The following is a 20,131-nucleotide window of genomic DNA, read 5'->3' as shown; positions in this document are numbered from 1 at the left end:
TGGATTGCATATTCTTTTTTTGTCTTACAGTGCAACGGAAAAACTTGTGAGGGCCGCTCGACAGCTGGTGAACCGGAAGAAAGATGACGGTTTTTCAGCCTTACATTTAGCATCACTTAATGGACATAGGGATGTAGTGGAAGTGTTACTTACAACGGTAGGTTTGCTCTGAAAAGCAAACATATGTTTCCATTACTTCTTAATATCAATTTTTAAATCACACACTGTTAAAAGGCTGACCCATAATTGAATATCCCTTCATTCTACCTAACAGGTCAGGTCTATTTGGATACAGCTACTTCACTCCACCCCTTTAGCAGCTTACAAACCATTAAGTACATTACACAAGATATTGTGTTCTTCACACAGATCTAGATCAGTATTGTGTTCTGAACACAGATCTAGATCGGTATTATGTTCTTAACACAGATCTAGATCGGTATTATATTCTTAACACAGATCTAGATCGGTGTTATGTTCTTCACACAGATCTAGATCAGTATTGTGTTCTTCACACAGATCTAGATCAATATTGTGTTCTTCACACAGATCTAGATCTTTGTTGTGTCCTTCACACAGATCTAGATCAGTATTGTGTTCCAGTAACAAAGTGTAATCTCTTAGTTTCTGATTTGCAAAGCTTCCAAATAATTTATGACTTCACTGTTCCTATTTCGTATTTGGTGGATTAAAGTTTCATACTTTTGTTCCCCGCTAACATAATTAATAAGTATGTAAGTCTCACCGCCATATTGAAGCAAATTTGCATTTATAATTTTGTTTGGCATCCCGCATCAACGTATACTTGGAAAAACTTCAATGATAACTTCAGGGTTTTACTCTTTACAACTGGATGGAAGCATCTTCTTTGTAAATATTTCTTGTTTTATTTCCCCTTGGAGTACTACTGCATGTTTTATGATTTATTAATAGATGAGAGTCTTGATTTAATCAATGTAATTTACATTTTCGTCCACACCCATAGGGCCAAGCAGATATCAACATTCGCAATAACAGACTGCAGACCCCCATTCACCTAGCCGTCAGCCAAGGACACGTACCGGTTGTCGAACTTCTGGTTTCAAGAGGTGCAGACTTACTGGCGTCAGATGAAGATGGAGATACCTGTCTTCATGTTGCTCTCATGAAGCCGGTTGTCTCTCCTGGAGGGGAAAATCTTCCAGTCATCAGAGGGGTGAGAGTTATATTTCACTTTGCATCATGATCAAGCACTCACTCTGATCAAACACTCATTCTGATCAAACACTCATTCTGATCAAACACTCATTCTGATCAAACACTCATTCTGATCAAATGCTCATTCTGATCCAGCGCTCATTCTGATTAATCACTCATTCTGATCAAACACTCATTCTGATCCAGCACTCATTCTGATCCAGCACTCATTCTGATCAAACACTCATTCTGATCAAACACTCATTCTGATCAAGCACTCATTCTGATCAAACACTCATTCTGATCAAACACTCATTCTGATCCAGCACCCATGCTGATCCAGCACTCGTTCTGATCAAACACTCATTTTGATCAAGCACTCATTCTGATCAAACACTCATTCTGATCAAACATACATTCTGATTCAGCACTCATTCTGATCAAACACTCATTCTGATCAAACATACATTCTGATCCAGCCTCATTCTGATCCAGCCTCATTCTGATCAAACACTCATTCTGATCAAACGCTCATTCTGATCCAGCACTCATTCTGATCCAGCACTCATTCTGATCAAACACTCATTCTGATCCAGCACTCATTCTGATCCAGCACTCATTCTGATCAAACACTCATTCTGATCCAGCACTCATTCTGATTCAGCACTCATTCTGATCAAACACTCATTCTAATCAAGCACTCATTCTGATCCAGCACTCATTCTGATCAAACACTCAATCTGACCTAGCACTCATTCTGATCAAACACTCATTCTGACCCAGCACTCATTCTGATCAAACACTCATTCTGATCCAGCACTCATTCTGACCCAGCATTCATTCTCATCAAACACTCATTCTGATCAAACACTCTTTGTAATCCAGCACTCATTCTGATCAAACACTCATTCTGATCCAGCCATCATTCTGATCAAACACTCATTCTGACCCAGCACTCATTCTGATCAAACACTCATTCTGATCCAGCACTCATTCTGACCCAGCATTCATGCTGATCAAACACTCATTCTGACCTAGCACTCATTTCGATCGAGAAGGAGATTCTCATATATCACCTCTCACTCACCTGTCTCTTCACAACAATTGTACTATTACTCTACAGTAACGTCTGCAGCGATGCTTACCATCAATAACAGTTACTTGTAGGTCAATGTCTCCCTCCCTCATTTTTGGTGTGTATATTTTTGTGCCATTAGAAAGTCTCAGTGATGGTTTGCCTTTGTTTTTTCTTGACTAGATCCAAGCTACCCTGGGTGTCAGTATCAGGCCTGGTGTAGCTCTTGCGTGTTTCTTAATTCAGGAAGGAGCCGATCCATCGTACCTCAACACACAAAGTAAATCAGCGCTGGACTTAGTCAAAGAGAAACGAAGCATATCCGCTCTCAAGTTCTTTATGGAGCATAGAAGGTTAGTACAACTGTAACTTTTTGCTCCTCTGGGTAATCAGGCAGAACCTGAGCAAAAAATTAATGACATATGAGGAGTGCAAATATTTTCAATAAAGGGAGAGTGTCTTGTTTTTTTGTGTTCCTTAATAGTGTGTATAAAAGTTGGGAGGTAGTTTCAAAAGGAAACCAGAGAAAGTAAGTTAAATGGACACACAGCATTGTCATTTTACTCTGAAATTGAACAAAATCAGTTGGCTTGACCTGGATAGAACATTGGACAATGAGGGGGAGAGGAAGTCAGAAAATGAAAAGGCTAGAGGAGATTAACCAAGGATTAAACCTGCAACACAGATTAAACAGTGGAGATTAACAAGAGACTGGGAGCAAGGAGACCGAAGCCAAGATTGACCTCCCGAAAATGTCTTCATCTCAAACCGTATAGCTAATTCTGATGTTTGTCTTAATACGCACTAGCAAAATGATAAAGAGAGATATGACAGGACGAAAAGTCAAGAAATGTCAAAATTAACTGACCATTCCTTGGATGTGACACTGAACCTTTCGAAATTTTTTCGGGAACAAATCTTTTATTTGAAACAGGTGAAGAATTGTTCATGATGTACCATCACTGTGCATGTAAGTTAAAAGGTACATCATCACTCCCTCTGTAAGACCTCTGTAAGAATTCTTCTAGTTAGTTTTTGTTGAAAACTGGGTGCTGACTTCACTGTATCAGTAGTTCTCTCTCTGATTAAGTGTTGTAGTAATATTCTCCAGTTTGAACCTTAATGTTCAAACTGTTCAGCTTATCGTTTTATTTATATAAAAACAACATGAGAAGTTACAGTTAATGTTCTGAATTGTTTATAAATTATGACAACCACTAGCATTAATTAAATGTTTACCAAAGCCCAAAACTGAAAACTCTGCCTTAAGAAGGATCTTACTTACAAATTTTTGTAATCGATCATGTTTCTCATTGGTTTTGTCGACAAATTGAAGCTAACATTGGTGGATTTTATCCAATATTTATTAGAACTTTTGACAACCTGTTTTTATTCGTACTTCTGTCTAATAAGGTAGGATTTTGTTTTTCGAAGAAATAAGATTCTTTTTGGCTTTAATAGGAACTATGTAAGTCTGGCCAAAAAAAGCTCCAAATATCTTTTACCTTCTCTAGACAAGTAAAGTGCAGATATGTAAACTTTTTTTTGCAATTTCACTTTCTGTAGACAACCGGGCCGAAGGATAGCCGTTCCGAATGATACTAGTTCACATGTGATAGAGGATGCTAACATAACAGGTATGTCCACCTAATTCTATTATATCTAATAAATCGGACACAGGACAGTGTAGTACAGTAATGAAAGATAATCATAACCATGGTGTTCAGAGATAATAGCTTAGGCTATTAATGACTATAGCCTTGTTTATTCTATGGAAGGAATATTTCTTTAGGCTTGTCAATAGCTAACTACCTTTCTGTGGTGTTCGTAGATAACAGTTTAGGCTATTAATGACTATAGCCTTGTTTATTCTATGGAAGGAATACTTCTTTAGGCGTGTCAATAGCTAACTACCTTTCCATGGTGTGGATTGATAACAGTTTGCGCTATTAATGACTATAACCTTGTTTATTCTATGGAAGGAATACTTCTGTAGGCTTGTCAATAGCTAACTACCTTTCCGTGGTGTTCAAAGATAACAGTTTAGGCTATTAATGACTATAACCTTGTTTATTCTATGGAAGGAATACTTCTTTAGGCTTGTGAATATCTAACTTCCTTTCTGTGGTGTTGATAGATAACAGTTTAGGCTATTAATGACTATATTCTTGTTTATTCTATGGAAGGAATACTTCTTCATGCTTGTCAATAGCTAAAAACCTTTCCATGGTGTGAATTGATAACAGTTAAGGCTGTCAATGACTATATTGTATCTGCTATTGTAGTTTACAGCATAGAGTATTTGATGGCTGGATATTCTCTATTATACAACACCTAATTATATTCCGGCCATTTGATTGGTCAATTGCTCGTCGATTGCATGCAAAATCCGCTTTATTGCACTCTATGAAATAGAACCATGTGTTATACTATTTTGATAGCACTTTTTTCAATGGTAAGAGTGCAGAGGAACCTGTCTGTTCAAAACAATCTGTTGCATGAGTGCATTTTACATCCAATTATATCCAAATTTGAAGGTGTTGTATAAAGCAAATAATAAATGGTTTCCATTCGTGCAATAGTGCAAATATTTCATTCGTTGAAAGATGTAATTTGTTCCATTGAACGAGGCGCAGCCGAGTTGAATGGAACAAATTACATCTTTCAACTCATGAAATATTTGCACTATTGCACTCATAACCATTCATCTAGATACTTTGTTTTTAACTTCAGATGAAAGTGACGCAATCCAGCAGCCACAACTAGTGATGTCAACGTCTGTATCCACTACCACCTGTAAACTCTGCCATAAGATGGCTGATTGTTGCTTGAAGCCCTGTAAACACATTACCTGCTGTATGGAATGCTCGCAGTTATTTGCTCTCTGTCCCGTATGTAAAGTAAGTTTGTTATCCGTGTCGATGCAAAGTGATTTCACGGTTTGCATTCATGACTGAACTGCTCATCAATTCCCAACAGATTGCTTCAAATCAACCAACTTGTGTAATGTTCCATGTTTACCCCATATATTTCTTCTCTTCTAGACAAAGGTGTTGTTTTTTTTTTCCATATCATTTATTTAAAATTTGTGATTAGGTGGTACAAAGGTGAATTAAACAACAATAATCATGGTTATTCTTTACAAACAATTGTAATGTATAAATAATACAGTATAGGGATAATGAATACGAGAAACGTTAACCTTGCATAAAATAGTTCCCAAAAGTATTATTAAAAGAAATCATTCTTACTTCATTGTTCTCTTTCTTTAAGATATTTGCTTCTACTTTTAATAACAACTTAAACTTATTAGCAAAATTAGAATAGTTCGGTTTAGAATTGTCTAATTTACAATTAAATAAATAATATTTTGCATGCAGTATAAAAAAATTGAGTGGATGTCTTAAGTCGTCGATTAACCCAAAATTAATTTTTAAGGGGTCCATTATAGAATTATCTTTTACACATGTTTCAGACGTTTCTCTCCAAAAATTTTCAACAAAAGGACAATGTAAATATAAATCCTCGTTACAGCCACAAAACTCACAATATGGTGACTCTTTAATTTTAAGTTTATAAAGATAAGAATTAATTCCCAGAATCCAATGTAATATGCAAAATTGAAAAAAAACTGAACCTTACAGTTTCTAACTGCCACATATTGCAAATTAAAAATTCTCTTCCAGACAAAGGTGTTGTTAGTTGGATATTAGCTGTATCAGTTAAACTATGTCACTTATATTTATTCTATGACTGTTGAGTGCACTCCACTCCCGCTGAAATTTGCCTTCAGTTGTTGCCTGGAAAGTTTGATATATCCCTTATTGCTGCAGTTATCAGTGATTGGGTGAATATCCAATGAAATTGGGGTAAAATGTTTTACACCAATAATTTATAATTGGGAAAATGTTTTAAAATGTATTCGTGTTATTAAGATAAGTACATTACAGAATACTTTGTGGTGATGTTATACATGTGTATCTCATGGATGTCTATTTTCTCTCACTGATGCAATGAAGAACCCTGACATATTTGAAATCACTCTTAAGTTGTAATGCGGTCACCTTATCACACATTAACAACCCAAAAAATAATGTCATGTCAACTTTTTAAGGTTATTTAATCATTTCAAATTTAAAAAGAAAACTAAAACATTTTTTTGCTGTTGATGCAATTCACTCATCCAAATAATGTGTATAAACTTTATTATCGTATATCCCTTTTAAAGTGACCTATTTTAGTTGAGGGAGACAAACAAAAATTAATTAAAAACAATTTACAAAATTAGATACAAAATCAAAGGCAAGTGGTTTCAAAGACCTTTTGCCAAATTCTGTGATCCTTGGGACAAATTGTTGCAACAAAAAATCAAACTTTTAAAACAAAACGTGATGGATTGTCATTGGCTCTGTTTTCTGCGAGTATTTTTGATTATGTTTCTCGTTTACTCGTCTCTTCTTTGTTGCAGGGTACTATAGAATCCAGAGAGAAGATAGAGACAACGGACCAGAGCAAGTGTTCTCTTTGTAAAACGAACGTCGCTGATGTCACTTTGTTACCATGTCGCCATAGAGCAGCGTGCGCAGGTAAATCTCTAATGGAAACGCAGCAGGAATATATTAAAAGTTAACTTTAAACTATAGTGGTCTCAAGTTTCTTTTTGATGTTATTTGTCTCTTAGACAGTTTATCGGTAAATCAAATTTTTCAAGGTGTCGTTTTGAGTTTTAAGCCACTTAACTGTGATGGATAGTATTATTTTTTTATTTTTTTTATTTATTTATTTATTTATTTATTATTATTTTTTTATTATTTTTTTTTATTAATTGATTTTTTTCTTTGATTAATTGATAAAATTGATAAAATGATAAATTGATGAATTAATTTTCATACTTCTTAGTATACAGCTGTATGATGTTTGGCACCGACATTCGTTTAAGTAACTTATCAAGGGCACTTTCGAAATAATAGAAGCATTCTCATTAACTGATAAGGCCTTAATGGACAAAGATGAAGTACCACTTAAACATGATGAAATACCTCGATTTTTAAACTGCAGTCCAAACTTCAAGCAAAGTTAAGGATTGGGCCGGACTAGCTCTTGTAGAGTTCCTTGATTCAGTAAATTGTCTCACTACGACAGGGTGCGGCAATCTTTATAGATTGAGCATCCTCGCAGATCTTTGCTTCATGTCACGTCCTCTTTGTAAAGCAGGTGGAGCCTCACTCAAATTGAAATGATGGATTTTAAACTCAACAAAACATTTCCCGAGAAAATCTTTACAAGGACAAGTTTACTCCAGTCACCTCGCATGCAGATTCGTACTCTTCGAATCTCATCGTTCAGTATAAGTTTTGAATTTTGAAAAGAAAAAAGAAACCCCGAAAGAAGAAAATGGTATATTTCAACATCTTTTTTTTTATATAATCTAGACTGTTTTCAGAAAATGTCTGTGTGTGCAGTGTGCTCAGAGCCTATCATAGAAGTCATCACAGCTGGTAAGCCCATAATTTCGCTCTACTTTCTGCAAGTTTATGTTGCGTGTCTGTCTTTAATCAATGTTTCTCTAGTGAAAGTGATGTAGTAGGCTATGTAAAGGTGATGGCAGTATACCTTGATGACCCTTCAGTTTTAGAAGCTATTTGCACTTACAGCTTATATTCTCTTGCCAGCAAAACCCTCTTGAACAGAAAACTATATCCATAGTGTCATTAATGATGTTTAAATTATTTTGATGAAGTCCTATTGCTTGAAGAAACACAATAAACCCTGTAGTCCTAATCCTTTAAGAAACGTAGTCCCTGTAGTCCTAATCCTTAAAGAAACATAATCCCTGCAGTCCTATTCCTTGAAGAAACATAATCCCTGCAGTCCTAATCCTTGAACAAACATAATCCCTGCGGTCCTATGCCTTGAAGAAACATAATCCCTGTAGTTCTATTCCTTGAAGGAACATAATCCCTGCAGTCCTATTCCTTGAAGGAACATAATCCCTGCAGTCCTAACCATTGTAGAAACATAATCCCTGTAGTCCTATTCCTTGAACAAACATAATCCCTGCAGTCCTATTCCTTGAAGGAACATAATCCCTGCAGTCCTAATCCTTGAAAAAACATAATCCCTGCAGTCCTATTCCTTGAACAAACATAATCCCTGCAGTCCTATTCCTTGAAGGAACATAATGCCTGCAGTCCTAACCATTGTAGAAACATAATCCCTGTAGTCCTATTCCTTGAACAAACATAATCCCTGCAGTCCTATTCCTTGAAGGAACATAATCCCTGCAGTCCTAATCCTTGAAGAAACATAATCCCTGCAGTCCTATTCCTTGAAGAAACATAACCCCTGCAGTTCTAACCATTGAAGAGACATATTAACCCTGCAGACCTAATCCTTGAAAAAAACTACTACTACCTACAGCCGATTGGAAGATAACAGGTTTGCTGAATTTAGATTTTGGTCATTAGTTGTTGCTAGTGTCTTTTCTAATATCTCTCTACAATTTCATTGCAGATTGTATAGTAACATATTATTTATCACATGTCAGATATTCATATAAGTCAGCCATTTGTGTGATCTGATTGGACGTTTACCTTAAGTTTCAGGTTCTGTCAACTTTTCGATGGTGTCATCGCACTTAGTATAGCATCTACAATACTGTTTGCAGGTTGAATATTACTGCTTATATATCAAATGTTGAATATGCATATCTGTTTGTGTTTCCTGAGCTCTGATTGGATACTAACAGGAATTTGTTAATTTCAGGTTCAGCCAAAGCTGTCGCTGGTGTTTCAGCTAATTCACTCTCTAAGAGTTTGTCAAAGGGTAATTGTTGGTGAAAGGAGGCTAAAATTTCATTGATTGTTTTGCAATTACTTTTAAAAAGCAAAGGTGACCATGCAAATCTAAGTCATAGTTATTTTTCTGCTGCTCTTCAATTATGCTATGTAGCCGTCCAAAGCTGATGTTATACTGCTATGCATTTCTTTTCTCAATATACTAACGATGCTAAAATGCATTTTGAACAAAATAATTTGGAAGGGTTTTGTCAAATTGATAACCAAGTTGGCAACCTAATTGAAATAACTGCTGGTTGGTAGTAAACAGCCAATGGTATCATTTAGAAGGAATCTGTTTACATGTTGCTTAATCTTTGGTTTAGTACCAGTGATGATTAACAATTCCCAGCAAATGAAACAAAACTCAGCTGTACCAGTTATGGAGGGTCATGTGATGTGCTCCTCTGTAGTACTTAACTGTTATAGTACTCCTTGAATGTGTGTTCTATTTAGCAACTCATGTCACACAATCCTAAAGCTGCCACAGTGGATCCTGTTGAAACTAAAGCGATTTTTAACCTTAGCTAAAAAGTGATCGATTGATCAATTATTACCACAATTTTAAATTCCCAAAATGGCTATTATCTGTCACACGATTGAACTGCAGATGGAATGCCTGCAGCGTTTCAGGACTGTATGCAATGTACATAGACATAATCAGCGGGCAACATGATTGGCTGTTCCTTAGCAACACAACTATCTCAGCCTTATCTGCAGTTAACAAGTGTGTAAGATGACACAATCTATTAGGCTTTGTACATAGACATAATCAACAGGCAACATGATTGGCTGTTCCTTAGCAACACAACTGTCCTAGCCATATCTGTATGTAACAAGTGTGTAAAATGACACAATCTATTAGGCTTTGTACATAGATATAATCAGCAGGCAACACGATTAGCTGTTCCTTAGCAACACAACTATCCTAGCCATATCTGCATGTAACAAGTGTGTAAGATGACACTATCTATTAGGCTTTGTACATAGACATAATCAGCAGACAACATGATTGGCTGTTCCTTAGCAACACAACTATCCTAGCTATATCTGCATGTAACAAGCGTGTAAGATGACACTATCTATCAGGCTTTGTACATAGACATAATCAGCAGGCAACAGGATTGGCTGTTCCTTAGCAACACAACTATCCTAGCCATATCTGCATGTAACAGGTATGTAAGATGACACAATCTATAAGGCTTTGTACATAGACATAATCAGCAGGCAACATGATTGGCTGTTCCTTAGCAACACAACTATCCTAGCCTTATCTGCAGTTAACAAGTGTGTAAGATGACACAATCTGTTAGGCTTTGTACTTAGACATAATCAGCAGGCAACATGATTGGCTGTTCCTTAGCAACACAACTATCCTAGCCATATCTGCATGTAACTAGTGTGTAAAATGACACAATCCGTTAGGCTTTGTCTGTTTAAAGCTTTTCTGACAGAGAGAGAGTATATCTCAACATAATCATTTTAACCAAAGCAAATTTACCATAACTTCCCTTCATGATGGCCTTGTGCTTTCTACAAAGCTCTCATCACTTGGAACATATACAAAGGGTTACATAATATGTAAGTAGCACCTGGGAGGGTGTCACATGATCCTCCTTGCTCGGTACAGTATGTTCTTTCCTACTGTGTAGCTAGTGAGACTTAACACCAGATTTATGTATATTTCCATGCTTGCCACATTGCTTTAGGTGCACATAACAATAGCTTCTTAGACCTATCTATGTATTTGGTGCTGGTTGCTTTGCATTTTCTGTGGTGTACTGAGAAACTAATCACTGTGTGCAAGTTATGCATAACTGGTGCAGTTGCCGGGGAACTTTGAGTTTTCTTTATCGAGACTGTCTTGTTTTTTTTGGGGGGAGTGGAGGGGGAGAGACTGAAGATCTGGTTGTGAGTTTCATGAAAGGATGCCGAACTTAACAGCAAAAAGTGGGGTAAAAATTACCTTTTTCCACAATTTTCACACCGCATCTACTTTTGTTAGTCCTCTGTAATGTTCATGCAAACCTCAGAAAAGAAAACGCAAATCAGTCCATCAACCAATTAAAAATAATTTTGGCAACTTTTCTAAAAAAAAATTGCTGTTTGCATTTTGTGGCATGATTCCTGACAGAGAAGAACCATGCAGAGTATGAAGTATGCTTACTGATAATGTTTCAGGTGACCCAGAGTGACAGGTCAAGCTGTTCCAGCTAGTCTCAGTTTTCATTGCACAATCATATCCAGCAATGACATGTCATGCAGCTCCATGGTGGAACCTTTCTCCCACTAATATGAAAATTGTTGAGGTGAAGTTTTCTGAAGTCTCTAGAAACCTCACTTTTACTCATGGTTTTGATACAACGATTTTGCTCTAGAAACTTTTGAAGGGAGGACAGCTTAGGGATGTCTTTGCATTTGCTATGTTTCCTTTGCTCTCCTTGTCATGACATAGGTCTGTGCACCTATTAACTTTACATTAGGTGTATGACATAGGTCTGTGCACCTATTAACTTAACATTTTTTGGTGTAAACTGGGTTCATATGGAGCCTCTTGTTTCATGTGAGCTGCACAAAAGCTGCAAAGATTCCCTCAAGCTCTGTAAATGTCTTTGACCCTCCCACTGGGTGATTCTCCCACTGGGTGACTATCCCACTGGGTGACTATCCCACTGGGTGACTATCCCACTTGCTAACTCTCCCACCGGGTATCTTTGGTGTGTTGGTGTCAGTTTCCTATTAATGGGAGGTTATTCACCAAGATTACCCACTGGTGACTCCCACTGGGGACTCTCCCACTGGTTGACTCTCCCACTGGGTTAACTTTTGCATGTTGGAGTCATTTTCCTTGTAAAAGGACTTCATTAATCTGTTTCCCTCTAGATTACAGACACATACTTTGATAGATCTTTCTCCCCCTCCCCCCCCACCAAATTCAAGCATCATATCATAAATTGACCTCTTAATAGAAAAGGTTAATTGAAAATACCATCATGAGCATCATATGTAAAATGGGCAAATTCAAGGCATTCATTTCATTTCTGTAATCATGTTTATTTTAAAGCATTTCTTCACTGCTGTCATCTATTTTGGAATGCATTTTAGTTGTAAAATTGAAGCTTATTTCATGCTTTATTAATATATTTTATGGTGTTATATATAGCAGGTAAAGTTAATCCATGTAGTTCATGCAGTAGGCATATGCGTATGATTTGTATGGTAAGCTTCCTGTGTGTGCGGAACACATAGTCAATTGCTCTGTCTTTTACATATGATACACTGTAGGTTTAACATGCAGAAGAACACATACGAGAGAGTGTTCGGTGGTGTATATATGGGACAGTTGTATTGTATGAAGCATGAAGTGATCTCGTCCTGTGCCACCCATGTGGTGAAGATGTATGTTATCCAGCTAGAAGTGATCTCGGCCTGTACCACAAGTATAGTAAGATGTATGTTATCAAACTAGTACTGATCTCGTCCTGTGCTACATGGTGGTAAAGATGTACAGCTTTGTCCATAATTGTAAATACAATACATGTGTTGTGAAGATGTGTGATATATAGGGTAAGCTGATACTGTATGAAGCTCGGTGGGAGTTTTTCCATATTTTGATTAGCTAATTGTACAGTATGGAGTTAATGGCAACTTGTCCTAATCAGTGTGGTTAATGTATACCATAGAGTTGATATTGGGTCTGCTTTCCAAGAACTGTATGTTCTTGTTGGTCTGGTGTAACTTTTGAAACCATTTTATGTATATTAACCAATTCAGTGACATCATCACATTCATCGCTTGGGTTCATTTTGTTATTCTTCAGACAAAGAGAAGATCTCAAAGATCACTACTTCTAATGACAAAGGGAGGCAAATGGAGTGTGCAATCTGCATGGAGAGGGAGAGCTCTGTGGTTTTTCTCTGTGGTCATACCACCTGCGGGACATGTGCCAAACCACTCAGGGTATGCCACATCTGCCGAAAACCCATTACAAAGAAAGTTAATCTATTTCTGTGATAAAGCGGTCTGTCGTGGTTGGACCTGCTACAACGAGAAGGTCAGCAAGCTGTTTACTCTGTGATACAGTCCGGATGTATCCATGGAAACCTTCTGACAGCAGACGTCAATTGACGCACTGCCCATGGGCCATGTGTTAACTCCACAAGTGAAAATACAAGCATCTGTATCGCCACTCGGAAGAGAGTTAACTGGGAGAAAATGTGAATACGAAAAAGGACTACGGCATGAATGTTATCTTTCTGCCACCTAACCTTAAGGAGGAATCATTTTCAGGTTTATAGTTATGAGAGCATCCCTTGGAACCCCTAAGCAGGAGTAACTGCCTAGTTACTACCAATTGTACCCTTGGCCCTGTAGTACTCCTCATGAGACAGTGAAAGTGACCGAATCGCTCCTCAAACGATAAAAGAAACTGACACTAATGGTGTTCGTGTGAAAATGCCTCATTGGGATAGTTTTGGTTATGTCTGCATCCAGTACCAGTCCTTTAAGCAGGATACTCACAAAGCAAAAGACAAAGCAACTAGCAGAAAATGTCAGTTGAAGGAAGGCCTGTGGCTTGGATGTAAAATTTAGAAATCTAAAATCATTCAAGTGAGGACTGAGATGGTCTTTTGTTACCATGACAACCAAATCTAGCTTCCTTACAGCTGGGAGGAGTCGCCATTTGGTCCTTGAAACGTCAGCCGTTGCTTTCGCAAACTAAGAAGATTGGCTGAGAATCCTAGCACCTGTTTAGAAAGCAGAGCTGTTTGTGTGCTAGGTTGACAGTTAACCTCTTAATAACTAACTCACAGAGTATTACCTGAAGAGAGATTGCAGATGTACCTGTTTAGATTTGAATTGGAAGGATTGTTAACTACATTAGTGTAAAATTAAAGATAATAAATGAATGCAAAAGCTGTTACCCTGATCATTTTTTCTTGTAATATTAACAAAATGCAAAAAGTAACTTAAAAAACTGTTCAATATTGTTGCCTTCTTTTTTGTTTAAGTATTTGTTTGACCAGCAAACTAATCAATTACACTGTTATCAGGGTTTAGTATGTAATAACAGGACAAAAGTCTTTTAGGATTTTTCCTGATTACACTTTGGCTGTCCGATATAGTGAAATAACATAGAACAATCAATATGGACCTGTACACTGCAGTTTGGTGAATAGAACACCAGCTTTGGGCCAGTAAAACTACCCTTTTGGTGGATCCTAGGCCTACCACTATTTTGGTTTTAGTTTATATATCTCCAAAGTGATGGAGGGTGATACCAATGTTGCCATATAAAGGGTGTGAAGACTCGCGCACAAAGAAACGTCTCATGCCGGTAATTTGACCTAGTTTCGAATGAGGTGTTACAGAAGTGTAAGACACCACCATCGATCCCAGAAAATACACACACAGCTTGCTAGTGTCGGTAATTAGACACTAGTGTACAGTCAATACATACAGCTGTGGTCAATACCCACAACACAGTGTACATAGCAGTGATGGACATCTCAGGTCCAGTTAAAGATAACACGGTATCACGTTTCATTACTGTCTGCATTTTGTAGCAACAAGAAGAGAACTTCGCTTGCAAGCAACGGAAACTTTTTCAGAGCGCGGCACGTGGTTTGGGGCGATTCTTCAATGCCTTTATCATACTTGGCAGTGTTAAGTTACAATGTAACTTGTTGTAAACAATTAACTATCCATAGTACAACCTCGTAAGCTGATGTTGGTTGTCCGAATAGAATTTTGGTGGTCTCTGACGATCATTAAAAATTTGCTCTGAAATATAAAGTCTATTCAGGCTAAAGTCGAAGACTGCCTCAATGGTTATCACTGATGCCCCCAAATATGTTTTAGAAAATCAAAACAATGGTCAGTCATGTTGAAACTTGACCAATCAGTTTACATCCTTCCTCAGAACATACCCTCACTGAGACTAATGTAACACTCCTAAGTCTCTGGGGGGTGGAGGGATGGGGGGGTAATAAATAGGAATTGCCAGGAAAACCATGTTTGAGAACTGTTTTAGTGTTCTGAAATGTTGGATTTAATACTGGAAACCTGTAAACCTCCAGTTTTAATGAATTAATGGATATTCGATGAGTTAATGGATATTAGATGAATTAATGGATATTCGATGAGGTAATGGATATTTGATGAATTAATGGATATTCGATGAGTTAATGGATAATCGATGAGTTAATGGAGATTCGATGAGGTAATGGATATTCGATGAATTAATGGATATTCGATGAGTTAATGGATAATCGATGAGTTAATGGATATTCGATGAGTTAATGCATATTCGATGAGTTAATGGATAATCGATGAGTTAATGGATATTCGATGAGTTAATGGATATTCGATGAGTTAATGGATATTCGATGAGTTAATGGATATTCGGGGCTACTCAAGGTTTTGAGAATGTGATCTACCCGTTTAATTATTGAACATCAACACCAGGAATGATTAAATTAAGCAGTAATTTTAAATATTTGCAAATGAAAGGTTAATAGCACAAATTTTGCTTTTATCATACTCAACATTGTATAACCTTAACTGGGCTTACCAAAAGTGTATCTTTATGTCATGCAGTCTGTTCAAGTACATTTATATATTTGTATGTATGCACAAAATAGTCAGTACTCAAAAGCTCAACGAACCACATATTGTGTTACCAAATATTCATTTTGGACTCGTTAGTCAATATCCTAAATACAGACCACTTGTCGCTGTCATTTGTTTTCAGCTATAACCAACCCAGTTCATGACTTAACAGTAAAGTTAATGTTTGTTTTGAGCCTCGGGTTCATATGTTAACATTGTTATAAAATAACCTTGATTTAATGATGAACTGCTTGTCCATATAGCATTGATTTATGTAGAAAAATAACTTTTATGAAACATTTTTATCTGAAACTATTAAAGTTCTCTAAATACTGATTATCAATATTTATAATCACAATGATTGCTTTCCCATAAATTTTGCTGGAAATTTATGGTTTTGTTTGATTTTTATGATTTTGTAGTACTTTGGGGTGGTAGGAGGGGGGGAGGGGATGGGGTGTTAAGGCCGTAGTTGCTGATTGAAGTAAACCTATTCTTTCTTTCTGGTTCGAGTGCAATTACTGTAGGCCTTTTGAATAAATCATAAAGGTAAGTATTTCTGCTTCATTAAAACAAATAACCAGGCCATGCTCGTATATTTATTTCAAAAGACACAATATAAGAAAAATACAAACTGTTTTGTTCTTATTGTCTTCATTTGTCTTTAGTGTACTTATTGATATCATTACATGGATGCCAACAAAGGTTAGTCAGAGCTGTTGCATGATTGGACCGAACTTATGAGAAGGAATTAATTACCCATGCAGCAGAAGAAAATGAAATGCGCGATCCAGTACACCATCTTGTGAGCAATTGGGTATTGCGTAGTATAATGTAACATTGTTTGATATTCCAGTAAAACATCTGGTAATAATTGGGTATTGTGTAGTATAATGCAACATTGTTTGATATTCCAGTACACCATGTTGTAAACAATTGGGTATTGTGTAGTATAACGTAACATTTTTTGATATTCCAGTAAAACATCTTGTAATAATTGGGTATTGTGTAGTATAATGCAACATTGTTTGATATTCCAGTACACCATGTTGTAAACAATTGGGTATTGTGTAGTATAACGTAACATTGTTTGATATTCCAGTAAAACATCTTGTAATAATTGGGTATTGTGTAGTATAATGCAACATTGTTTGATATTCCAGTACACCATGTTGTAAACAATTGGGTATTGTGTAGTATAGTGTAACATTGTTTGATATTCCAGTACACCATCTTGTGAACAATTGGGTATTGTGTAATATAGTGTAACATTGTTTGGTATTCAAGTACACCATCTTGTAAACAATTGGGTATTGTGTAGTGTAACAACATTGTTTGATATTCCAGTACACAATGTTGTAAACAATTGGGTATTGTGTAGTATAGTGCAACATTGTTTGATATTCCAGTACACCATCTTGTACACAATTGGCTATTGTGTTGTATAATGCAACATTGTTTGATATTTCTATTACCGAGATGACATAGATATTTCAATGTTATAAGGATTGTGCAGCACATGAATTTCTGTTCAATCATGAAAAATTTATATAATACTGGTTCAAAAAGCCAACTGTCGCATTGTACTCATGATTTTCCTTAGCCCATCAGTGCCAATTTGCTTTCCTTGGAGGAGAAGAGGGGGTAATGACAGTATCGGCGGTGGAACCGGGGGGGACAGGGGGCACGTGTCCCCCCCCACTTTTCCTCAGGTTAAAAATGTGCCCTTTTTCTACATAAAAATTGAGGTGTCTCAAGTTAGCAAGAGGCCAGGGAACCAGACTGAACACTCGGGAAGGGCATTTCCGGCCATCTGAGGGATTTGTAAACCAAAAATTTTCTTGTACGCTCCGCGCCGACCGGTGGTGGCGCTCCGCTCAGATAATCGTGCATGCAACTTTGCAATTCCTGGCTTTGCCCCTGTATTTTAATGAATTTCTGTGGGTCAAACTCAAAGCTATTTCGACTGGAAAAAATTCGTTAAGATATTAACAAGAAATAAAATCTAATTCGGAAGATTCCTACATTAGCAACTAGCATAATTTCACCTCATTTTGTCTCAAAAGATAACTTGTTCCTTGTTTCCCAATTTGCACATTGGACATTGCAGTGCTAGTATGCATATTTTCCTTGAAGGGGGGGGGGGGGGCGTTGATGGAGTGATGTGTATACGCAAATAAGATAATACAATAAGAGTTATTAAAATATAAGGCTGCATCAGTCCAATCGAATTTCTGCAAATTGCCCTTTGATGTCGGTGACCCCCCTGATTAAAAGTGCTTCCGCCGCCCTTGCCATTACAGTACAAATGTCCAACATGTAAAGTACAATGACTTGTAATGACTAAAAACAATTAAAATGACTTGAAATTTTCATATTTTATTTTTCAGACAAAAAAAGTTTTGGGCTAGCAAAAGGTTGAGGGTTTACATCATTAAGAGTAAAACTCCTTGGGTTCAAATGTATCTGCCAAACGTTCTGTTGCTTATCCTGTTGTAACCAAAAAATTTCTTTGTTGGGCTACTCCAAACTCCATTCTGCCTGAAATTGAAATTGTTAAAGATGTAACTGAGTTCATGAAATGAACAATTAGAGATAACTTTGATCTTTGATGACCATGCATAGTGTTATCTGCATTACTTACTTTTTAGTGATAAAATTTATAACATTAAATGTTGTGTAAACAAATATATATCAAACAAAGAGATTAAAATCCTGAACAAGAATATAAAAGTTGAAAACTTATGCAAAACACCAAAAAAGTAATAATAATAATTAAACACATTTATTTGATCATAAAAAATTGAATCTACAAATTTATGACTTCGATAAGTCTGCTGGAAGGGGGATTTTTACTGAGAAATAAAGATCAGTTGTTTTAAAGTTTGATAACATGTAGCCATCTTGAAATATCACCCAGTTCATGCCTTTCTTTGTCTGTCAATTTCATGGTTGCACTGATGAAATATATCTTCTTTTGTACTTTCAGACAATATTTGATTAACCAAAATGAATACTAAATACCCAGACTATATCCATGCTGGATAATTTCATATCAGAAGGGGTTCCATTTACTAATAGAGTTTAACCATCACACGTGTATAGCTTTATACATATATTATGTATAATTGTAATTGACACTGTAGACTATCCATTTAAACCTCTCTGAAGTCTTCAGTTATTCTAAACTCTATGAGACAGTCTCCGAGTGTAATAAAGACTCCAGTCTATCGCTATTACTATTACTGTTCATTCAACAAGGAGCATTAACTCAATATGACATGATCACAGCAACAGGAACCAGGCGTGTAGCCAGGAATTTGCCAAGGAGGGGCAAAAAATCAGAGCTGTAGATACGGCATTGCAAACTATGTAAGCGTAGCGCCACCATAAGTTGGCGCGAAGCTTACAAGAGAATTTTGGCTGAAAATGCCTCCCAGATTGCTGGAAATGGCACTTCCCAGGCCTTGTAAGTTGCATCTTAGCATTTTCTCTTTTGAAATTACTAGCGATATCATAAAAACATTTAAAAAAATTTTTTAAACTATGCTCGGCTGCCCCCCTTTGCCCCAGCCCCCCTACGCTACGCGCCTGACAGGAACAGAAAACTGATGAGCTCAGTATTGTGATATATCTGTTCAATATCAAACGTGTTACTGGTAGGTAAGCAATGAACCGTCCTCAGAGCGTCAGGCTTCAGGAAATGACATTGTGCCAATGTTTGCTGTGTGATGTCAAAAAGGTTTATAACCAAGGCCACCCTTTGAACCCATCTGAGCATAGATTCTGTTTCTGCAGAAGGGATGCAGTTAAATCAACAACTGAATAACTGACTGAGAAATGTGCAAAGCAAGTCTTTATTTTTCTCTGATCGTTTCTTTTAAACCCATGGCAAAAGATTTCCTGAGGTGCATCCACCAAACTGCAATTTACTCTGCTTGCGGTGATGAACTTCGTCACAGCTCAATCTAACTTTCATCTTTTAGGTCGCTTTTCTGTATTATCTTCAGGTATTGATCTATCCAATCGATACAGAACACAGCAATACCCCGAGTAGTCTTTGTAGGTGTGGATCAAGGTATCCAAATCTAAGGTGATTGTGTGATCATATGTCTGGAGAGAAGAATAAAAAAAATTAGAAGGCAAAAATGACATTGGGTATTTGTCAAATGTAGGATGCTGAAGGGGGTTAGGCTGCAGCAAAATGCTGCAAGAGTGTATAGGCACTCCTGGTCTGCTAATATATAATCTCTATTGTTTGATATTCATGCAGCCTCGCTGCAGGGGACTTTGCAGCAGCTGTTCTCTATTGTTTTATATTGATGCAGCCTTGCTGCAGGGGATTTTACACCTGCTGCAGCTTTTCCTTTTGATATTGCCTTTCTGAAAACTCATTACAGATATTGATATTTACGAACACTATAGTAGTTTT

At 36.8% G+C, this 20,131-nt stretch overlaps 2 protein-coding genes across 5 annotated transcripts in view; one reads left to right on the top strand and one right to left on the bottom strand.

Annotated features, from left to right (window-relative positions):
- The window catches only part of LOC139975782 (E3 ubiquitin-protein ligase MIB2-like), a 39,288-nt gene extending 22,955 nt beyond the window's left edge, over nt 1–16,333 (top strand). The window contains exons 14-22 of one of the 2 annotated variants that reach the window (XM_071983947.1): nt 31–157; nt 986–1,195; nt 2,435–2,604; nt 3,818–3,888; nt 4,985–5,151; nt 6,720–6,837; nt 7,684–7,749; nt 9,017–9,076; nt 12,908–16,333. In XM_071983947.1, the coding sequence (XP_071840048.1) occupies nt 31–157; nt 986–1,195; nt 2,435–2,604; nt 3,818–3,888; nt 4,985–5,151; nt 6,720–6,837; nt 7,684–7,749; nt 9,017–9,076; nt 12,908–13,101 (1,183 nt within the window). In that variant the 3' untranslated portion in view covers nt 13,102–16,333. The remainder of the gene's footprint in view (nt 1–30; nt 158–985; nt 1,196–2,434; nt 2,605–3,817; nt 3,889–4,984; nt 5,152–6,719; nt 6,838–7,683; nt 7,750–9,016; nt 9,077–12,907) is intronic. The other variant, XM_071983948.1, reaches the window with a different exon arrangement.
- LOC139975787 (DDB1- and CUL4-associated factor 17-like) overlaps nt 15,347–20,131 on the bottom strand; it is a 31,193-nt gene continuing 26,408 nt past the window's right edge. For all 3 annotated transcript variants that reach the window (XM_071983959.1, XM_071983957.1, XM_071983958.1), the window contains exon 15: nt 15,347–19,812. In XM_071983959.1, the coding sequence (XP_071840060.1) occupies nt 19,675–19,812 (138 nt within the window). In that variant the 3' untranslated portion in view covers nt 15,347–19,674. The remainder of the gene's footprint in view (nt 19,813–20,131) is intronic.

The sequence above is a fragment of the Apostichopus japonicus genome, chromosome 11 (assembly GCF_037975245.1).
Source record: "Apostichopus japonicus isolate 1M-3 chromosome 11, ASM3797524v1, whole genome shotgun sequence".
NCBI lineage: Eukaryota > Metazoa > Echinodermata > Holothuroidea > Aspidochirotida > Stichopodidae > Apostichopus > Apostichopus japonicus.
This window is presented reverse-complemented; position numbering and strand designations above follow the sequence as displayed.